This window comes from Chiloscyllium plagiosum, unplaced genomic scaffold, assembly GCF_037043375.1.
Source record: "Chiloscyllium plagiosum isolate Xiang-an unplaced genomic scaffold, Cpla_swu_hap1 HiC_scaffold_25, whole genome shotgun sequence".
Taxonomy (NCBI): Eukaryota; Metazoa; Chordata; class Chondrichthyes; order Orectolobiformes; family Hemiscylliidae; genus Chiloscyllium; species Chiloscyllium plagiosum.
The window spans coordinates 19,485,353-19,508,700 of NW_028270163.1; the positions used below are offsets into that span (position 1 = coordinate 19,485,353).

Sequence of the window (23,348 nt, forward strand, 5' to 3'; positions counted from 1 at the left end):
ATAAAATGTATAAAAATACTGCCTTTTACTGTAAAATCAGATTGTGTCATTGATCTCTCTTTTGATCTGAGCTGATGGTTAAGAAAACACATGTGTTTTAATGTCAAAGTCAGATCCGGAGAAGATCCTTTGGCCCACCCCCTGCATTCACTGGTTTTTGAATGAATAAAAGTCCACTATGTGCTGTATCCTGCCTGCCTCCTTAATCTTTGTTCCTGGATGGGGGAATCTCACTCCTACATTCAGCAACTGAGCAGTATTGTGATAAAGAAGAGATGTTAAAAAGGCTGGTAGCAATCTGGGTACCAAAGTCGTCAGACCCAGATGGGATGCAGCCTAGATTGCTCAGAGAGGTAAAGGAACAAATTGTGGAGCCATTGACAGAAATTGTTCGGGCTTGAATTAGTCCCAGGAGGATTGAAAATGTGACATCATTATTTAAGAAAGGGGCAAAGGATAACCCAGAAAATACAGACCTGTCAGCATGACTTCAATAGTGGGAAAACTGATGGAGATCATTATCCACAATAAGATAAATGTAGACTTCGAGAAAAATAAGGTAATACCAGACAGTCAACATGGGTTTGTCAAAAATAGGTCATGTCTGACAAATTTAATTGAGTTCTTTGATGAAGTGACACAGGCAGTGGATGAGGATAGTGTTGTAGATGCTGTTTCTATTTGGACTTTCAGAAAGCATTTGATCCAGTGCCACATCGCAGGTTGGTTGGCAAATTAGAAACATTTGGGATTGATGGAGCCATGGCAGCATGGATTACAATTTGGCTAAAAGGTAGGAAACAGAGGGTAGTTTTGAATGGGCATTTCTCAGATTGAAGACCAGTTGAAAGTGGCATTCCCCAGAGATCAGTGATGTGACCCTTGCTTTTTCTGATTTATATAAGTTATTTGAAGATGGCTGATGAAGGCAAAATTGCAAAATTTGCAGATGATACTAAGCTAGGGAGAATAATGCATTTTGATGATGCTGAGTGACTTCAGAGGAACACTGCTAGACTGGCTGAATGGGTAAATACTTGGCAGATGAATTTCATTGCAGAGAACGCGAGGTAATGCATTTTGGTAAAAGAAACATGGAGAGACAACACAGGCTCAATGGTACAACTTGGAGGGGAGTACAAGAGCAGAGGGACTTCAGGGCTCACATGCAAAATTCTCCGAAGGCAAGTTGAAACAGTTGTTAAGACCTATAGGATTCTTGGGTTTATAAATAGATGCACAGAGTATAAAAGTAAGGATGTGATGTTATACCTCTACAAATCATTGGTCAGACCACATTTGAAGTATTGTGATTAGTTCAGGACACCTTATTTTAAAGAAGGATGTTAATGCTCTGGAGAGAGTTCAAATGAGGTTTACTAGAATGTTACAGGAATGAAGGATTTTAAAGACAAGGAAAAGTTAGAGAGATTGGACTTATTCCTCTTGGAAAAGAGAAGACTAAGATGTGACCAGATTGAGATGTTCAAATTGTTCAAGATGAACAATTTTGACAGGGTGAAAAAGGATATTCTACCAGTTAGTATGCCTGTATCTAAGAGTCATAATTTCAAGATTGTCAGCAAGACAGCCAGAGTGAGATGAGGAGAAACCTCTTCGCTCAGAGTTAGGATTTAGAATGTAATTCTTGGGAGAGTGGTGGAGGTGGATTCCATAGGAGGTTTCAAAAGAAAGCTGGAGATACATTTGAAAGGGCTGAATTTAGAGGGTTGTGGAGATACAGCTGGAGAATGGGTAGCGAGATAACTCTTTTGGGAGTCAAATGTGTCAAATGGCCTCCTTCTGTACTGTAAAATTCTATGATTCTATAATTACAATGTTGTTAAAAACCTCGTATCTCCTTCTTGAACATGTCTATGTTCTTCACTGGACTTTGATAAAGCAAATGTGATGAAGTAGTTTAAGCTCACATTTTAACAATGATCTCTGTGCAGATCCTATATGGAAAGTATGTACCAGCATACTCCATGGAGGAACTGAGCAGTTGGAATTGATTGTGAGGGTGCACAGAGCAAAATACAAAAGCAGTCATAATGATGGAAAAGGAGTGATATAGATACAAATTTGGTGTAAATATTTGGTGTGAAAAGAAAGCAATTGTCGACTGTGCTGACAGAAAGGCAATAAGACACAAACAATGCATGGCCGGGGCATATAAGAAACAAGATCATACTCTGAAGTTGTGGAACTCAATAATGAGTCTTCAAGGTTGTAAAATGGAAAATGAGGTGTAGTTCCTCCAGCTTGCAAGGGTGGAAATATTAGAATGGCAGCAAGGTTTTTAAAAATAGTTACCACGGTTTAATATCTCATCTGAGAGATGGCATGTATAATTGCAGCAGCCTGTCTATACAGTACCATGAAGAAATGTCAGCTTATATTATATACTCAAGGTTCTGGAGTGGGTCTTGAATGCAACTTTCTAGGTCAGGTTTCCAGCACTGAGCCAAGGGCGGCAACAAGATAAAGTAGGAATTTAATTAGGTCCTCTGCATAAATTGACCTTTAAATTCTACATTATATTTGGACATCTTCAAGCAGATCTGAAATGTTCTCATCACCACTGATTTACTGGTGGACTGAATTCTGCACATGCAGCGTTTCAGCTTTCTACGATCAATTGTGAGAGATTGCTTCTTCAGGTTGGAGAGTTCACAACTAGCGGTCCTAGGCTCAGGGTAAAATGTCAAATGTTTAGGAAAAGCGTGAGATATTTCTTCGCTCAAAGGGCTGTAAACCTTTGGACTTTTTTCTTTCAAAGGAGATGGAAGGTCAGTCACGAAGTATATTCAAATTCTACAGATTTTTGACCACAAGGAGTATACAGATATATGGGAATTGTGAAGAAAATGAAGTTGAGGTCCGAGATTAGGCGTAGTTGTGTTGAATGGTGCAACAGGCTTAGGGGCCGTGTCATGTACTCCTTCATCTACTTTCCATGTTCCCTCAGCTTCACCCCACCAGATACACAGATTATTTATTTCAATACTTATTCAAGCCTGGTTTCCAGGTTTCCTTGTCACTAGCCTCTTTCATTAGTATACAATCATAAAGTCATAGAGTCATAGAGATGTACAGCATGGAAACAGACCCTTTGGTCCAACCCATCCATGCCGGCCAGATATCCCAACCCAATCTAGTCCCACCTGCCAGCACCCGGCCCATATCCCTCCAAACCCTTCCGATTCATATACAGATCCAGCTGGCTCTTAAATGTTGCAATTGTACCAGCCTTCACTACTTCCTCCAGCAGCTCATTCCATACACGTATGGAAAAAGTTGCCCCATAGGTCTCTTTTATATCTTTCCCCTCTCACCCTAAACCTATGCCCTCTAGTTCTGGACTCCCCGATCCCAGGGAAAAGACTTTGCCTATTTACCCTATCCATGCCCCTCATAATTTTGTAAACCGCTATAAGGTCACCACTCAGCCTCCGACGCTCCAGGGAAAACAGCCCCAGCTTGTACAGCCTCTCCCCATAGCTCAAATCCTCCAATCCTGGCAACATCCTTGTAAATCTTTTCTGAGCCCTTTCAAGTTTCACAACATCTTTCCAATAAGAAGGAGACCAGAATTGCATGCAATATTCCAATAGCGGCCTAACCAATGTCCTGTACAGCCACAACATGACCTCCCAACTCCTGTATTCAATACTCTGACCAATAAAGGAAAGCATACCAAATGCCTTCTTCACTATCCTGTCTACCTGCGACTCCACTTTCAAGGAGCTATGAACCTGCACTCCAAGGTCGCTTTGTTCAGCAACACTCCCTAGGACCTTACCATTAAGTGTATAAGTCCTGCTAAGATTTGCTTTCCCAAAATGCAGCACCTCGCATTTATCTGAATTAAACTCCGTCTGCCACTTCTCAGCCCATTGGCCCATCTGGTCCAGATCCTGTTGTAATCTGAGGTAACCTTCTTCGCTATCCACTCACCCACCTCCAAGTTTGGTGTCATCTGCAAACTTACTAACTGTACCTCTCATACCTCATTTATGTAAATGACCAGAATTAGAGGTCCTAGCACCGATCCTTGTGGCACTCCACTGGTCACAGGCCTCCAGTCTGAAAAACAACCCTCCACCACCACCCTCTGTCTTCTACCTTTGAGCCAATTCTGTATCCAAATGACTGGTTCTTCATGTATTCCGTGAGGTCTAACCTTGCTAATCAGTCTCCCATGGGGAACCTTGTCGAATGCCTTACTGAAGTCCACAGAGATCACATCTACTGCTCTACCCTCATCAATCCTTTTTGTTACTTCCTCAAAAAACTCAATCAAGATTTCCCAGGCACAAAACCATATTGATTATCCCTAATCAGTCCTTGCCTTTCCAAATACATGTACATCCTGTCCCTCAGGATTCCCTCCAACAACTTGCCCACCACCGAGGTAAGGCTCACTGGTCTATAGTTCCCTGGCTTGTCCTTACCGCCCTTCTTAAACAGTGGCACCACGTTTGCCAACCTCCAGTCTTCCGGCACCTCACCTGTGACTATCGATGATACAAATATCTCAGCAAGAGGCCCAGCAATCACTTCTCTAGCTTCCCACAGAGTTCTAGGGTACACCTGATCAGGTCCTGGGAATTTATTCACTTGTATGCATTTCAAGGCATCCAGCACTTCCTTCTCTGTAATATGGACATTTTGCAAGATGTCACTATCTATTTCCCCACATTCTGTATCTTCCATATCCTTCCAAATACTGATGCAAAATACTTATTTAGTATCTCCCCCATTTTCTGTGGCTCCACACAAAGGCTGCCTTGCTGATCTTTGAGGGGCTCTATTCTCTCCCTAATTACCCTTTTGTCCTTAATCTATTTGTAAAAGCTTAATTCTCCTTAATTCTATTTGCCAAAGCTATCTCTTTTCCTCTTTTTGCCCTCCTGATTTCCCTCTTAAGTATACTCCTACTGCCTTTATACTCTTCTAAGGATTCACACGATCTATCCTGTCTATACATTACATATGCTTCCTTCTTTTTCTTAACCAAACCCTCAATTTCTTTAGTCATCCAGCATTCCCTATACCTACCAGCCTTCCCTTTCACTTTCTCTGGATTCTTGTTATCTCATTTCTGAAGGCTTCGATATTTTCCAGCCGTCCATTTACCTGCAAACATCTACCCCCAATCAGCTTTTGAAAGTTCTTGCCGAAAACCGTAAGAATTGGCCTTTTTCCAATTTAGCACTTCAACTTTTAGATGTGGTCTATCCTTTTCCATCACTATTTTAAATCTAATCGAATTATGGTCGCTGGCCCCAAAATGCTCCCCCACTGACACCTCAGTCACCTGCCCTGCCTTATTTCCCAAGAGTAGATATATCCATATACTGAATCAGAAAATTGTCTTGTATACACTTAACAAATTCCTCTCCATCTAAACCCTTAACACCAAGGCAGATCCAGTCTATGTTTGGAAAGTTAAAATCCCCTACCATAACCACCCTATGTTTCTTACAGATAGCTAAGATCTCCTTACAAGTTTGTTTCTCAATTTCCCTCTGACTATTGGGGGGTCTATAATACAATCCCAATTAGGTGATCATCCCTTTCTTATTTCTCAGTTCCACCCAAATAACTTCCCTGGATGTATTTCCAGGAATATCCTCCCCCAGCACAGCTGTAATGCTATCCCTTATCAAAAACGCCACTCCCCTTCCTCACTTGCCTCCCTTTCTAACCTTCCTGTAGCATTTGTATCCTGGAACATTAAGCTGCCAGTCCTGCCCATCCCTGAGCTATGTTTCTGTAATTGCTATGATATCCCAGTCCCATGTTCCTAACCATGCCCTGAGTTCATCTGCCTTCCCTGTTAGGCCCCTTGCATTGAAATAAACGCAGTTTAATTTATTAGTCCTATCTTGTCCCTGCATGCCCTGACTGTTTGACTCGCTTCTGTTCTCAGCTATACCCGTCTCAGATTGATCTCTTTCCACACTATTTCCCTGGATCCCACCCCCCAACCTTACTGGTTTAAATCCTCCCAAGCAGTTCTAGCAAATTTCCCTGCCAGTATATTAGTCCCCTTCCAATTTAGGTGCAATCCGTCCTTCTTGTACAGGTCACTTCTGCCCCAAAAGAGATTCCAATGATCCAAAAATGTGAATCCTTCTCCTATACACCAGCTCCTCAGCCATGCATTCATCTGCTCTATCCTCCTACTCCTGCCCTCACTAGCTTGTAGCACCAGGAGTAATCCTGATATTACTACTCTCGAGGACCTCCTTTTTAAATTTCTGCCTAACTCTCTGTAATGTCCCTTCAGAATCTCAATCTTTCCCCTTCCTATGTCGTTGGTTCCAATGTGGACACTGACCTCTTTTTGGCCCCTCTCCCCTGTGAGAACATTCTGCACCCTCTCTGAGACATCCTTGATCCTGGCACCAGGGAAACAACACACCATTCTGCTTTTTCGCTGCTGGCCACAGAAACGTCTGTCTGTACCTTGCACTACAGAATCCCCTAACACAACTGATCTCTTGGAACCCAACGTACCCCTCGTTGCATTAGAGCCAGTCTCAATACCAGAAACTTGGCTGTTCGTGCTACGTTCCCCTGAGAATCCATCACCCTTACATTTTCCAAAACAGCATATCTGTTTGATCAAATTTTATATTCATTCACTTGAATATGCCGCTGCAATGCATAATGATGACAGACCATGTCAAGCCCAAGCAAATTATAACCATGTGTAAAACCCACCTGTTGCACTAATGACCATTTCTGCAACCTCCTCTCCCTTCATTAATATCTCTTGCTAATTCTGTAGATTAAGTTTAATTATAACCTGGGTTCAAATGTTATAGGTTCCTCATTATTTTACACTCGCAAACACAATCTCAGAGTTGAGGCAACATTTGCTTTCAATTTACTTGTTTCATTCACATTATTTTTGTGTTTTGCTATTGAGGTCGGTTTGAACTTTGCAAATGAGGCTGAATGGTTGGAGAATTGCAGTCAGTGGCCATCTTATTCCCATTCTGAGGAGGAAGTGGCGAAGTGGACTTCAAAGTAAGTGACACCTTTCACTTTTTTTCTCCCCATGTGTTTGGAATAAACTCCCACATCTGACAAAGAAGTGCATATCACTCCATTAAAGGCCATTTTGCTCCTTCCAATCTACAGACCCAGAAAACAGCACTATCTGATTGCTCGACAAAACACTGCCTCAGGCTAACCAAATACTTATGGCTTATATTTTTAAAATTTAATCAAGAGGATTGTATTTTAGACCCCCCAATAGTCAGAGGGAAATTGAGAAACAAACTTATAAGGAGATCTCAGCTATCTGTAAGAATAATAGGATAGTTATGGTAGGGCATTTTAACTTTCCAAACATCGACTGGGACTGCCATAGTGTTAAAGGTTTAGACGGAGAGAAATTTCTTAAGTGTGTACAAGAGAATTTTCTGATTCAGTATGTGGATGTACCTACTAGAGAAGGTGCAAAACTTGACCTACTCTTGGGAAATAAGGCAGGGCAGGTGACTGAGGTGTCAGTGGGGGAGCACTTTGGGGCCAGAGACCATAATTCTATTCGTTTTAAAATAGTGATGGAAAAGGATAGACCAGATCTAAAAGTTGAAGTTCTAAATTGGAGAAAGGCCAATTTTGATGGTATTAGGCTAAAACTTTCGAAAGCTGATTGGAGGCAGATGTTCGCAGGTAAAGGGACGGCTGGAAAATAGGAAGCCTTCAGAAATGAGATAACAAGAGTCCAGAGAAAGTATATTCCTGTCAGGGTGAAAGGGAAGGCTGGTAGGTATAGGGAATGCTGGATGACTAAAGAAATTGAGGGTTTGGTTAAGAAAAAGAAGGAAGCGTATGCCAGGTATTGAAAGTTGGTTGGCTGATAGGAAACAAAGAGTAGTGATAAATGGCTCCATTTTGGAATGGCAGGCAGTGACCAGTGGGGTACTGCAGGGATCAGTGCTGGGACCGCAGCTTTTTACAATATATGTTAATGATATAGAAGATGGTATTAATAATAACATTAGCAAATTTGCTGATGATACTAAGCTGGGTGGCAGGGTGAAATGTGAGGAGGATGTTAGGGGATTACAGGGTGCTGCCCCGGCCGACCCATTGTCTCAGCCTGCTCCTGCCCCACCGAACTCATCTCTGCATACCTCGACACGGTCCTGTCCCCCTTAGTCCAAGAACTCCCCACCTACATTCGGGACACCACCCACGCCCTCCACCTCCTCCATGATTTTCGCTTCCCGGTCCCCAAAGCCTTATCTTCACCAGGGACATCCAGTCCCTGTACACCTCCATCCCCCATCACGAAGGACTCAAAGCCCTCTGCTTCTTCCTTTCCCGCCGTACCAACCAGTACCCTTCCACCGACACCCTCCTTCGACTGACTGAACGGGTCCTCACTCTGAACAAGTTCTCTTTCCAATCCTCCCACTTCCTCCAAACCAAAGGAGTAGCCATGGACACCCGCATGGGCCCCAGCTATGCCTGCCTCTTCATTGGATATGTGGAACAGTCCATCTTCCGCAGCTACACTGGCACCACCCCCCCACCTTTTCCTCCGCTACATCAATGACTGTATCGGCGCTGCCTCCGCGACTCCCTTGTCAGATCCACACCCCCCACCAACCCAACCTCCACTCCCGGCACCTTCCCCTGCAACCGCAAGAAATGCAAAACTTGCGCCCACACCTCCCCCCTCACTTCCCTCCAAGGTCCCAAGGGATCCTTCCATATCCGTCAGAAATTCACCTGCACCCCACACACATCATTTACTGCATCTACTGCACCCGATGTGACCTCCTATACATTGGGGAGACAGGCCGCATACTTGCGGAACGTTTCAGAGAACACCTCTGGGAGACCTGCACCAACCAACCCAACCGCCCCGTGGCTGAACACTTTAACTCCCCCTCTCACTCCGCCAAGGACATGCAGGTCCTTGGCTTCCTCCATCGCCAGACCATAGCAACACGACGCCTGGAGGAAGAGCGCCTCATCTTCCACCTAGGAACCCTCCAAACACAAGGGATGAATGCAGATTTCTCCAGCTTCCTCATTTCCCCTCCCCCACCTTATCTCAGTCCCAACCCTCAGACTCAGCACCACCTTCTTGACCTGCAATCTTCTTCCCAACCTCTCCGCGCCCACCCCCTCTCCGGCCTATCACCTTACCTTAACCTCCTTCCAACTATCGTATTCCCAACGCCCCTCCCCCAAGTCCCTCCTCCCTACCTTTTATCTTAGCCTGCTTGGCACACCCTCCTCATTCCTGAAGAAGGGCTTATGCCCGAACCATCGATTCTCCTGCTCCTTTGATGCTGCCTGACCTGCTGCGCTTTTGCAGCAACACATTTTTAAGCTCTGATCTCCAGCATCTGCAGTGCTCACTTTCTCCAGGTTAGGTGAGTGGTCAGATACATGGCAGATGCAGTTTAATGTGGATAAATGTATGGTTATCCACTTTGGTGGCAAGAACAGGAAGGCAGATTACTACCTAAATGGAATCAATTTAGGTAAAGGGGCAGTACAAAGAGATCTGGGTGTTCTTGTACACCAGTCAATGAAGGTAAGCATGCAGGTACAGTAGGAAGTGAAGAAGGCTAATAGTATGCTGGCCTTCATAACAAGAGGGATTGAGTATAGAAGCAAAGAGGTTCTTCTGCAGCTGTACAGGGCCCTGGTGAGACCACACCTCGAGTACTGTGTGCAGTTTTGGTCTCCAAATTTGAGGAAAGACATTCTGGCTATTGAGGGAATGCAGCGTAAGTTCATGAGGTCAATTCCTGGAATGGCGGGACTACCTTACGCTGAAAGACTGGAGCGACTGGGCTTGTATACCCTTGAGTTTAGAATACTGAGAGGGGACCTGATTGTGACATATAAGATTATTAAAGGATTGGACACTCTGAAGGCAGGAAACATGTTTCCGCTGATGGGTGAGTCCCGAACCAGAGGACACAGCTTAAAAATATGGGGTAGACCATTTAGGACAGAGATGAGGAGAAACTTCTTCACCCAGAGAGTGGTGGCTGTGTGGAATGCTCTGCCCCAGAGGGCAGTGGAGGCCCAGTCTCTGGATTCATTTAAGAAAGAGTTGGATAGAGCTCTCAAGGATAGTGGAATCAAGGGTTATGGAAATAAGGCAGGAACAGGATACTGATTAAGGATGATCAGCCTTGATCATATTGAATGGTGGTGCAGGCTCGCAGGGCAGAATGGCCTACTCCTGCACCTATTGTCTAATGTATAGACAGGATAGATTGAATGAATCCTTAGAAGAGTATAAAGAAAGTAGGAGTATACTTAAGAGGGAAATCAGGAGGGCAAAAACGGGACATGAGATAGCTCTGGCAAATAGAAATAAGGAGAATCCAAAGGGTTTTTACAAATATATTAAGGACAAAAGGGTAACTAGGGATAGAATAGGGTCCCTCAAAGATCAGCAAGGTGGCATTTGTGTGGAGCCACAGACAATGGGGGAGATACTAAATGAATATTTTGCATCAGTATTTACTGTGGAAAAGGATATGGAAGATATAGACTATAGGGAAACAGATGGTGACATCTTGCAAAATGTCCATATTACAGTGGAGGAAGTGCTGGATGCCTTGAAATGCATAAAAGTGGATAAATCCCCAGGACCTGATCAGGTGTACCTGAGAACTCTGTGGGAAGCTAGAGGAGTGATTGCTGGGCCTCTTGCTGAGATATTTGTATCATCGATAGTCACAGGTGAGGTGCCGGAAGACTGGAGGTTGGCAAATGTGGTGCACTGTTTAAGAAGGGCGGTAAAGACAAGCCAGGGAACTATAGACCGCTGAGCCTGACCTCGGTAATGGGCAAGTTGTTGGAGGGAAGCCTGAGGGACAGGATGTACATGTATTTGGAAAGGCAAGGACTGATTAGGGATAGTCAACATGGCTTTGTGCCTGGGAAATCATGTCTCACAAACTTGATTGAGTTTTTTGAAGAAGTAACAAAGAAGATTGATGAGGGCAGAGCAGTAGATGTGATCTATATGGACTTCAGTAAGGCATTCGACAAGGTTCCCCATGGGAGACTGATTAGCAAGGTTAGATCTCACGGAATACAGGGAGAACTAGCCATTTGCATACAGAACTGGCTCAAAGGTAGAACACAGAGGGTGGTGGTGGAGGGTGGTTTTTCAGACTGGAGGCCTGTGACCAATAGAGTGCCACAAGGATCGATGCTGGGCCCTCTACGTTTTGTCATTTACATAAATGATTTGGATGCGAGCATAAGAGGTACAGTTAGTAAGTTTGCAGATGACACCAAAATTGGAGGTGCAGTGGACAGCTAAGAGGGTTACCTCAGATTACAACAGGATCTGGACCAGATGGGCCAATGGGCTGAGAAGTGGCAGATGGAGTTTAGTTCAGATAAATGCGAGGTGCTGCATTTTGGGAAAGCAAATCTTAGCAGGACTTATACATTTAATGGTAAGGTCCTAGGGAGTGTTGCTGAACAACGAAACCTTGGAGTGCAGGTGCATAGCTCCTTGAAAGTGGAGTCGCAGGTAGATAGGATAGTGAAGAAAGCATTTGGTATACTTTCCTTTATTGGTCACAGCATTGAGTACAGGAGTTTGGAGTTCATGTTGCTGCTGTACAGGACATTGGTTAGGCCACTGTTGGAATATTGCATGCAATTCTGGTCTCCTTTCTATCGGAAAGGATGTTGTGAAACTTGAAAGGGTTCAGAAAAGATTTACAAGGATGTTGCCAGGGCTGGAGGATCTGAGCTACAGGGAGAGGCTGAACAGGCTGGGGCTGTTTTCCCTGGGAGGCTGAGGGGTGACCTTATAGCGGTTTACAAAATTATGAGGGGCATGGATAGGATAAATAGACAAAGTCTTTTCCCTGGGGTCGGGGAGTCCAGAACTAGAAGGCATAGGTTTCGGGTGAGAGGGGAAAGATATATAAGAGACCTAAGGGGCAACCTTTTCACGCAGAGGGTGGTACGTGTATGGAATGAGCTGCCAGAGGATATGGTGGAGGCTGGTACAATTGCAACATTTAAGAGGCATCTGGATGGGTAAATGAATAGGAAGGGTTTGGAGGGATATGGACCGGGTGCTGGCAGGTGGGACTAAATTGGGTTGGGATATCTGGTCGGCATGGATGGGTTGGACCGAAGGGTCTGTTTCCATGCTGTACATCTCTATGACTCTAAGAGACAGATTGATAAGCTCGCAAAATGTCACAGAATCGAGAGGCCATCCACAGGGGAACTGGTTTCAGTCATTCATTGTCTCCATTGTTGCAGGTGGCTCAACAGCTCTGGCATCTAATGACACCCACAAATATTACATTGAACAATGTGGAAAGGATCATTCAATCCAGCATTATTGAGCTTTATACGTGTGTTTCATGCAATGAGTATTCAAGCAATATCTAAACACGTTAACACTGAGGCCTACATCCCGGTTAGTTGCTGAGAATGTAGCAGTGATCACAGATTTCCCTGACAAGTATGCCCCAGGTATGATTTTCTAATGAGTTCCAGTGGATGAAATGCTGTACAGCCTGTGTAGATTGATGTATTGTTTTTGATAAGACTGTTCTGCCTTGAATTCTGTGATAGTCCTGGACTTTTAGCTTTGGAAGTATTTACATAGAACAGCAATTTGCTTTCTGAGCTTTGTTTCTCTCAACAGTTCTGATGGTTCGAATACTGTAAGTCTGCAGCTTTGGAGTACAGTCTGAAAATCTTGGTTCTCCTTCATCAGTCTGACTCCTCTTTAAGTTTCACTTTTGCACTGGGGATATCAGAGGGAATGTGTAAAAAGCACATATCTGCAGTTTTCTGCAAAGTGTGTGAAGTAGTCATTTGCAAATTGTGGACCATTATCAGAAGTAACCTGGTCAAGGATGCTGTCTGTTGCAAAAATCTTCTTTGCAGATAAATATTAAATTCTGGGTAATCCAAGATGGAGGATGGGAAAAATTTGTAGCTGTAACACCTGCTCCTTTTTTGAGGTATTTTAGGCATTGGAGGTGATTTCCTTGAATTCCAGGAGCAGCAATTACTGTGTTTATGCTGTTGCATTGTTTTGAAACTTTGGAAAACGAAAGTCTTCCAAAGCTCTTAAAAGGGAGCACGTGGTCTGTAAGGGAGAGAAAGAAATAAACCTACACTGCTAACTGACACAGCAGTGAATCTGTGCAGTTACTGCCTTTGCTGTTTGAATTCATGTATCGCTGGACATGAATTCTTAACAAACTTAACAAACAGCGAAATTCACAATTGATCTTGGAGGAACCTGTTTGGGAGAAGTCACAGCACAGAAACAGATAAGTGAGTAGTTTCAAATATAGTCTAGCTGTAAATCTACAATAGTGAGTACAGTGGGTTCTTGTTTGATTGTATGTTTTATTGAGATCTGTCTCTTCATTAAATTTTAAAAATATATGCCATAAGTATTAGGTTAGCCTGGAGCAGTGTTTTGTCAAGCAATCAGATGGTGCTATTTTCTGGGTCTTTAGATTGGAAGGAGCAAAATGGCATTTAATAGAGTGATATGCACTTCTTTATCAGCTGTGGGAGTTTTGAGAGAGTTTACCAATACATTAAGGACAAAAGGGTAACGAGGGAGCAAATAGGGCCCCTCAAAGGTCAGCAAGGCAGCCTTTGTGTGGAGCCGCAGGAGATGGGGGAGATACAAAACAAATATTTTGCATCAGTGTTTACTGTGGAGTAGGACATGGAAGATACAGAATGTGGGGAAATAGATGGTGACATCTTGCAAAATGTCCATTTTACAGAGGAGGAAGTGCTGGATGTCTTGAAATACATAAAAGTGGAGAAATCCCCAGGACCTGATCAGGTGTACCCTAGAACTCTGTGGGAAGCTAGAGAAGTGATTGCTGGGAGAAAGTGAGGACTGTAGATGTTGAAGATCAGGGTCGAGAGTGTGTTGCTGGAAAAGCACAGCAGGTCAGGCAACATCCAAGGAGCAGGAGAATCGATGTTTCGGGCCAGAGCCCTTCATCAGTAATCAGTGATTTCTGGGCTCCTTGCTGAGATATTTGTATTATCGATAGTCACAGGTGAGGTGCCAGAAGACTGGAGTTGGCTAACATGGTACTATTATTTAAGACAAGCTAGGGAACTATAGACTGGTGAGCCTGATGTCAGTGGTGGGCAAGTTGTTGGAGGGAATCTTGAGGGACAGGATTTACATGTATTTGGAAAGGCAAGGGAGAGTCAACATGGCTTTGTGAGTGGGAAAACATGTCTCACAAACTTGATTGAGTGTTTTGAAAAAGTAACAAGGAGAATTGACGAGGGTAGAGTGGAAGACGTGACCTATATGGACTTCAGTAAGGCGTTCGACAAGGTTCCCCATGGAAGACTGATTAGCAAAGATAGATCTCATGGAATACAGGGAGAACTAGCCATTTGGATACAGAATTGGCTCAAAGGTAGAAGACAGAGGATGGTGGTGGAGGGTGTTTTTAAGATTGGAGGCCTGAGACCAGTGGACTGCCACAAGGATCAGTGCTGGGTCCTTTGTTATTTATATAAATTATTTGGATATGAACATAGGAGGTATAATTAGAATGTTTGCAGAGGACACCAAAATTGGAGATGTAGTGGACAGTGAAGAAAGGTTACCTCAGATTACAATGGGATCTTGATCAGATGGGCCAATGGGCTGAAGGGTGGCTGATGGAGTTTAATTTAGATAAATGCGAGGTGCTGCATTTTGGAAAGCAAATCTTAGCAGGACTTGTACACTTAATGGTAAGGTCCGAGGGAGTGTTGCTGAACAAAGTGACCTTGGAGTGCAGGTTCATATCTGCTTGAAAGTAGAGTCACAGGTAGACAGGATAGTGAAGAAGGCGTTTTATATGCTTTCCTTTATTGGTCACAGTGTTGAATACAGGAGTTGGGAGGTGATGTTACGGCTGTACATGACGTTGGTTAGGCCACTTTTGGAATATTGTGTGCAATTCTGGTCTCCTTCCTATTGGACTGATGTTATGAAACTTGAAAGGGTTCAGAAAAGATTTACAAGAATGTTGCCAGGGTTGGAGGACTTGAGCTATCGGGAGTGGTCGAATAGGCTGGGGCTGTTTTCCCTGGAGCGTGAAGGCTGAGGGGTGACTTCATAGAGGTTTGTCAAATCATGTGGGACATGGATAGGATAAATAGACAAAGTCTTTTCCCTGGGGTGGGGTAGTCCAGAACTAGAGGGCATAGGTTTAGGATGAGAGGGACAACCTTTTCACACAGAGGGTGGTGCATGTATGGAATTAGCTGCCAGAGTAACTGGTAGAGGCTAATACAATTGCAACATTGGATGGGTATATGAATAGGAAAGGTTTAGAGCGATATGGGGCAAGTGCTGGCAGGTGGGACTAGATTGGTTTGGGATATTTGGTCGGCATTAACAAGTTGGACCGAAAGGTCTGTTTCTGCGCTGTACATCTCTATGACTCTATGAGTCTGTCTATCTCAGTAGTCATTGTGTACAAACATTTGAATTTGATCCATTTGGTCATTTCTTCTATAAGTCTTAATATGCCAAGACACATGTGGATAACTGCATTTTGTGACACCCGCGTGGCCCTGGTGTATTGTTTTCATCGTTGTTTGCCAGAATGTGAGACTAGAATCACCAGTATCTCATTACAGGCAATTTCCATCACTGTGTTACTGAGACTCTGCTGTGGATAACCTTGTGTGCAATACTGGTAGATAAGGGTGCATTTCGCATCTTGATTTATACATGGAAAATTTCTTGAAGGTTTTTTCAGCTTCTGGTGACTGTGGTGACTGAGAACATGACTCAAATCACATTGGTGAATTTAACACTCTAATGTGCAGTATGGTCAATGGTGGCTTTGGACAATGCATCTGCATTGCAGCTGATCGAGTATTTATAGCCTTAGCAAAGTAAATCCTAAACAAAAGGCAAACATTAATAATTGCATTTTAAAAATAAGTATATTCTATTTGACTTTTTAAAATCTTCTGTGAAATAATTAGTCAGGCACCTAGTGTATTTTGCTCTCGTTCTTTGTGTGTTGTGTTTCCTGTCAATTGAGAAAACTGATAAATCATCAGTTATTGTAAAACAACAGACTTTTGTTTGTTCGAGAAAGGTAATGATTGTTGATTGTCAGGTGGTGACAGTGAAACCAGGTCCTGGAGTCAGCCACAGTCCAGTGTAGCTTAATTTAAACTAGCCACAACTGAGGTCATTGTTACCAATGATTTGTAAGGCAGTCTCATTAATACTGGAATGTGCAGCGTGTCATTATAGGTTGTATAACATTACATAAGTTAGAAAGTTACATAGTGCAGAAAGATGACAATGGCATGTATTTAAATGGCATGTACCATGACCAAACTGGGATTTATTTGTATGCCCTGACATCTGTTCGGATTGAATTTGTATGGGTCAGCTAAGCAAATGAGTTTAAATTCCTTTTTACATATTTGGGCCATCAAAGTACCAAGCTATGGAATGGCTTTGTTGCTGCAAATCTTAGGAAGCATTCCTCGGCATAAAAACACAGCTATTATGAAAGTAACTGAATCAGGATCAAACATAGGAAAAGGTCCAGGTTAAAAAGTCAGGTCATGAGTGCAAATTTCAAACATTAGCCAATTCTTTTATGTATTTTATTTCTGATGGAGTTGGTAGCAGCAATTTAATTGATTCAGGTTTCTCATTTCACGCACTCAAAACTTGAATGACTCAAATACAGTCATAGAGATGTACATCATGGAAACAGACCCTTCAGTCTAACTTGTCTGTGCTGACCAGGTATCCTAAATAAATCTAGTCCCATTTGCCAGCATATTCCTCTAAACTCTTCTTATTCATATATGCATCCAGATGCATTATAAATGTTATAATTGTACCAGCCTCCACCAGTTCCTCTGTCAGCTCATTCCATACATGCACGACTCCCTGCGTGAAAGAGTTATTTCTTAGGTCCCTTTTATATCTTTCCCCCCTCACTTTAATCCTAGGCCCTCTAGTTTTGGACTCCCCTACCCTCGGGAAAACACCTTGGCTATTTACCCTATCCATGCCCTTCATGACTTTCTAAACCGTTATAAGTTCTCCCCTCAGCCTCCGACACTCCCAGGGAAAATAGCCTCAACCCTTTCAGCTAAAACCCTCTAACCCTCCTTGTAAAATCACTTCTGAACCCTTTCAAGTTTCACAACATCTCTCCTTCAGCAGGGAGACCAAAACTGAATGCAATATTCTGAAATCTGATGTCAAACTTTTACAGCCATTGACCACAGGGGAGAATTCACCAAAATGCTAGGAAAAGTGGACAGCTATCTGTGCTCTTATGTTTGCTGTAGAGATATAAGGAACCACAGGTCTCTTGAGGCTATGTCCCTACCTCTGAGTCAAAATGTCTAGGTTCAAGTTCCACCTGCTGCAAAGGTGTGTCAGAACAAATCTGAACAGACCGAATAAAAAATAGCTACAAGGAATCAAAGAGCAAGACAGTAAGTCAGTTTGCCTTGGTCAAATTATATGCAGACTCAGGTGTAACATGATTCAATCCTAATTAGGTAATATTGTGACAACAAATTCTGTATGCACTGAATATCATCTCTGTTTCCATGATTCAGCAAAGAACATTTCCATGATTCAACCATGCTGGATCGATTGTGTTCTACGCAGTAATTTACTATTTTTATTAATCTCTATGATCCTCAATGTCAATATCAACTAGGTGGTCATCTGGATCTATACAACTCATAATAATACTGTATCTTCTCCAGAGATTTAAATGTGTGGGCAGCACTGTACTCATTATGTTCCATTACCAACATAAGCACATAAGCACAGAACACATGGCCCTGAGGAAGGAGGCTAAGAGGCAATTCCATGTCCGATTTCCAGTGGATACAGGAACCAAAGACCTTATTGAGCCAGGTCTGCCTGTCAAGATTGAAAACTTGAATATACAAACTGGTTACATTGTAATAAGGCAATGCATCGATGTAACAATCTCAGAAATGTTTGAGCTTCCTCACCTGTTGATCTTGTTTTCACGAACAAATGTTAGGTGCTTTTCCAAAGGAAAGGAAAACAAACAAACATCATTTCATAACTGGAACTCTGCTGGTCAGCTGAAGAATATCACTGGATTACAGAACTGAGCATTGATTTATTTAAGGAATTACTACTGTCATCAGGGGACCAAAGAGATAGGAACATAGACAAGGATTAAAAAAAAAAGAGTAGAATATTGGAACAGCTTTGTTACATGGTTGTGCTCTCATTCCTGAGTCACAAAGTCAGAGGTTTATGTCCAGTAATGAACAACAGTGCATAATCTGGGCTGACATTTCAGTTTGGCACCGAGGGAATGTTATATTGATAGAGATGCAAGTTTGTTAGATGATAAATCAAAGTACTGTCTGTCATTCCTAGGTGGACAGAAACATTCCTACAGCACTGCCATTTGGATAGAATTGGCTCAAAGGTAGAAGACAGAGGATAGTGGTGGAGGGTTGCTTTTCAGACTGAAGGCCTGTGACCTTCAGGCGGATGATTTGGATGCGAGCATAAGAGATATAGTTAATAAGTTTGCAGATGACACCAAAATTGGAGGTGGACAGTGAAGAAAGTTACATTGGATTACAACGGGATCTTGATAAGATGGGCCAATGGGCTGAGGAGTGGCAGATGGAGTTTAACTTAGAAAAATGCAAGGTGCTGCATTTTGGGAAATCAAATCTTAGCAGGACTTATACACTTAATAGTGAGGTCCTAAGGAGTATTGCTGAACAAAGAGACCTTGGCGTGCAGGTTCATAGCTCCTTGAAAGTGGAGTCACAGGTAGATAGGACAGTGAAGAAGGCATTTGGTATCCTTTCCTTTATTGGTCAGAGTATTGAATACAGGAGTTGGGAGGTCATGTTGCGGCTGTATAGGACATTGGTAAGGCTGCTTTTGGAATATTATGTGCAATTCTGGCCTCCCGCCTTTAGAAAGGATGTTGTGAAACATGAAAGGGTTCAGAAAAGATTTACAAGCATGTTACCAGGGTTGGAGGATTTGAGCTATAGGGAGAGATTGAATAGGCAGGGGCTGTTCTCCCTGGAGTTTTGGAGGCTGAGGGGTGACTTTATAGAGGTATATAAAATCATGACGGGCATGGATAGGATAAATAGACAAAGTCTTTTCCTTGGGGTGGGAGGGTCCAGAATTGAGGGCATAGGTTTAGGGTGAGAGGGGAAAAATATAAAAGAGACATCTAAGGGCAACTTTTTCATGCAGAGAGTGGTACGTGTGTTGAATGAGCTGCCAGAGGAAGTGGTGGAGGCTAGTACAATTGCAACATTTAAAAGGCATCTGGATGGGTATATGAATAGGAAGGGTTTGGAGGAATATGGGCTGGATGCTGGCAGGTGAGACAAGATTAGGTTGGGATATCTGGTTGGCATGGACGAGTTGGATGGAAGAGTCTATTTCCAATGTGTACATCTTTCTGACTCTATTACTCTACTGAAGAAAGGTAAAGAGTACTCCTGGTGTCTTGTTCACAAGTCATCCACCAAGCAAAACAATCAAAATGTGAGTGCCACATTTATCCAGGTAATGAATGCAGTTCTCAAGTAATCACACGTGTCTGAATGGATCTCAAAGTTTTGAAAAGCACTGTATATTTTATCCTATGTTAGTTATTATCAGCCAGTTTATATTTAACCAAAGTTTCTTAATGTTACATTTAAGCAGTAAATCATATGAACTGGGAATTGTAAACACTGTGAACCTAATAAATTTGCTGTAGATGTATAATTGTATAACTTTGTGCAGATGTCTTAAATATGGAACAGATCTCCTGCCTGAAACAGACAACAGCAAAACAGAAATGTGTAGCTCCACACACTTTATTTTCTTTTCTTCTTTTTTTTCCCACTTTTTTCTCCCCCACACTACCACCTAATAGCGGTATTGCTTACTTTTCCCCAGCACCCATGTCGTGTGTGTGTAAGTGTTGAATTCTCAACACGACTGTCTGTGTGGAGTTTGCACATTCTCCCTGTGTCTGCATGGGTTTCCTCCGGGTGCTCCGATTTCCTCCCACAGTCCAAAGATATGCAGGCTAGGTGAATTGGCCATGCCAAATTGCCCACAGTGTTAAGTGCATTAGTCAGGGGTAAATGGAGGGAAATGGGTCTGGGTGGGTTGCTCTTTGGAGGGTCAGTGTGGACTTGTTGGGCTGAAAGTCCTGTTTCCATACTGTAGGGAATCTAATCTAATCTAAACACGCTAGATATTTTTTCCCAACTGCAGCAGCAACACCTTGACTGTAGCACCAGCCAGCACAGTCAGTGCCCTAAACTGAGGAGACTCTAAATCTCCTGTATATTTTTTACCCCCACACTACTGTCTAATTGCGGTAGTGCTTATATTTTCCCCCGCACCCATCTTGTGTGTGTGCAGGTGTCAGACTCAGTGAAAGACAACAGATGTACAAATCTTTATTCAGTTTCCACCACCAGGAAGAAAGAAAACACCCAAGTGGCCTTCTCAGAGGGTGATGCTGCGTGTTCAAACAGTGAAGACGAGGGCAGGGATTAAATCAAAGTAGAGTTGGAGGTGGAAATAATGCACTCTACTCCCTGTGATGCCCACCTTGCCCTGAAAATCTCGAGGGTCTCTACACACTTTATTTTGTTTTCTTTTTTTTTTAAGAGGAGAGTCCTTGAACACTGGTCCAGCTCCCTCATGGAATAAACAGAGCATCTGACATTTCTGTTTACTTTATTTTCCCCTTTTTACCCCCACACTCCCGCCTAACTGCGGTAGTGCTTATTTTTTCCCTAGCACCCATGTTGTGTATGTGCAGGTGTGAGACACAGTAAAAGTCACAAGGTGCATGAATCTTTATTCAAATTTCCACCACCAGGAAGAAAGGAAACACCCAAGTGGCCAGTGACAAGCAGTGCCCTTCACATCAAAGGGCAATGCTGTGTGATCAAACAGTGAAGGGGAGGGCAGGGATTAAATCAAAATAGAGTTGGAGAGGGAAATAATGCACTCCAATCCCTGCGATGCCCACCTTGCCCTGAAAATCTCGAGGGTCTCTACACACTTTATTGTGTAATTTGCTTGTTGTCCACTTGTCACCACTAGCTTCTTTTTAAACTATTGTTGATCAATCTGAAAAAGGTAATTATTTGTGCCTTTTTGTGTTTTGAATTGTTTCTCTGCTATTGAATATGAAATAAAAAAAGCCCTTTTAGGCAGATGCAAACTGTTCAGGTAGTATTACTGAATCATTAATACACTGAACAGCTATAGTACTTAGTGGAATAAGCCACATCGTGTACAACTTTTAATGTTGTAAATCACCTAATGGTGCATCCTGGAGGCGTGAGGAAAATGGTTGTTGCACTGAAGAAGGATCACGGCTACATAAAAATTCGCTTTCCCTTGTAACGTACATCGTGTTGCACTCAGATGCAAAGTTAAAGTTCCCATATTACTATCCTAATTCAATCAGAATATGCAGAGGATTAACTAAGATCGGGTTTGATTTTGACTTTCATTGTTGAGCAGAAAACCGCTGCTAACAGAATCAGCTCAATTAATTCTGTGGAAAGGCAGCAACAAGACCCTGACACTGAGTCAAACTTGGAGGATTAAAAGCATAGGCAAAGAGGTTAGTTTAAAGAGCATCCCAGAGGGAGTGTTCCAATAATTTGTGTTTAATGGAGGTGGTTAAATTTTACCCTAAAATTTTTCCCTTGACACTGTTCCTCCCCAACAGTGACAATTGGGCTGGGGACAAGTAAATTCTAAACTTCTTGATTCAGTGTTCATTCTTCACCCACAAAATAAATTACTTTCACAAAACACAACAAAATAAATCAAATTGCAACTATAAAGATTAATTTATGGCAATATTTTATCACTCAGTAGCAGGAGAAAAATGTGGAGTTAAAAATTGTAAAAAAGTGTGCAGCAGGTCTGTAAAATATTTAATTATTCTTTCATGGTGTGGGTGGTGTCCCGTCCATAATTTTCCTGGAAGTGAGTGGCTTGCCTGACCATTTCAGATGGTAATTGAGAGTCAATCATGTTGCTGAGGGTCTGGAGTCACATGTAGGCCAGACCAGGTGAGGATGGCAGACTTTCTTCATTAATGAATGAGATGGGTTTTTACAACAATTGATATTTCTTGTCATGATCATTATTACTCACAGTACCTATCAATTGCAGAATTATTAATCAAATTTAAATTCCAATTGCTATTACGATGGGATTTGAACCCGTGAACATCAGCCTGGGGCCTCTGGATTATTAATCAAGTGATATTACCACCTCTCTCTCTCTCTCTCTCTCTATTTGATAACACGGATCTTTAATAATTATGAACATACCTTTTTCTGATTGGTTGCTGACAGACTTCTGTACAACCTCCTGCCCTGTTTCCCAGCATTCCAGATGGTAAATGAAGGCCAACTACTCAGAACTCGCTCTTCCAGGAATGCCACACGGTTCTTCCAAATGGTCTCTCTAATGGGATAAAGAAGTAATGAATCACATCTTTGTATTTGTGTTATAACCACAATAAGAGAGTGTGAGTGATCATGAGATGTTAATTTTATTACTGTATCAAAAGATTTTTAGGCAGTGTTCACATATAATTACACACAAATACATGGAACCCATCTAGAATTGGTTGGGGATTTTATAGATGTGTTGGGTCTTGCAATGCCAACTGGAACAGCTAGCTAGAGATCCATGTTACCATGATCAGAAGGGCCTAACAATGTTAAATGCCTCAAAATTGGTCACTGGCCAGCCTTCCCCAAAATCAAAGACCCTGGATGCAGAAATCAGAGTCAGTTAGCTCTTTTGCTCATCAATGCCACTGGGATGGCAGTGGCTGCTGCAGGTAAGAGAGTAACTGGATACCCAACATCCAGTTGGGAGGGAAGCAGGCTCGAGGTAAGCTGTGGCCAGAAGAGTCTCATGGGAGTGTGTGTGTGTGGTGGTGAAGGACTGGACTGGGTGGGGAGAAAAGGACTGAGCTTTGAGAGTGGCCAGAAACAAGAGCATGAGGATGTATCTAAGTAGACCTCTCCCACTCCTGTGACTGGATCCCTCGATCAGGCATGTGAAGTCTTTGAAGAAGGGGAACCCTCGCCCTTCCCCCTCTTACACCTAAAGAAAAGCTTTGTTGTTGTCCCTGAATGCTGATACACCTGCCCACCACTGGGTGAACACCAGCAGCAATGGGACAAGGTGGTCCTTAATTGCCCATTACTACGTACATTCAGCAACAGCAGGACAGGATGTCCAAGCATGGGTT

The 23,348-nt window shown here is 42.8% G+C and overlaps 1 protein-coding gene across 1 annotated transcript in view; it reads right to left on the reverse strand.

Annotated features, from left to right (window-relative positions):
* qtgal (queuosine-tRNA galactosyltransferase) overlaps positions 1 to 23,348 on the reverse strand; it is a 385,611-nt gene that overhangs the window by 36,164 nt on the left and 326,099 nt on the right. Inside the window, exon 9 of the mRNA XM_043714488.2 lies at positions 22,414 to 22,549. Within this exon, the coding sequence (XP_043570423.1) occupies positions 22,414 to 22,549 (136 nt within the window). The remainder of the gene's footprint in view (positions 1 to 22,413; positions 22,550 to 23,348) is intronic.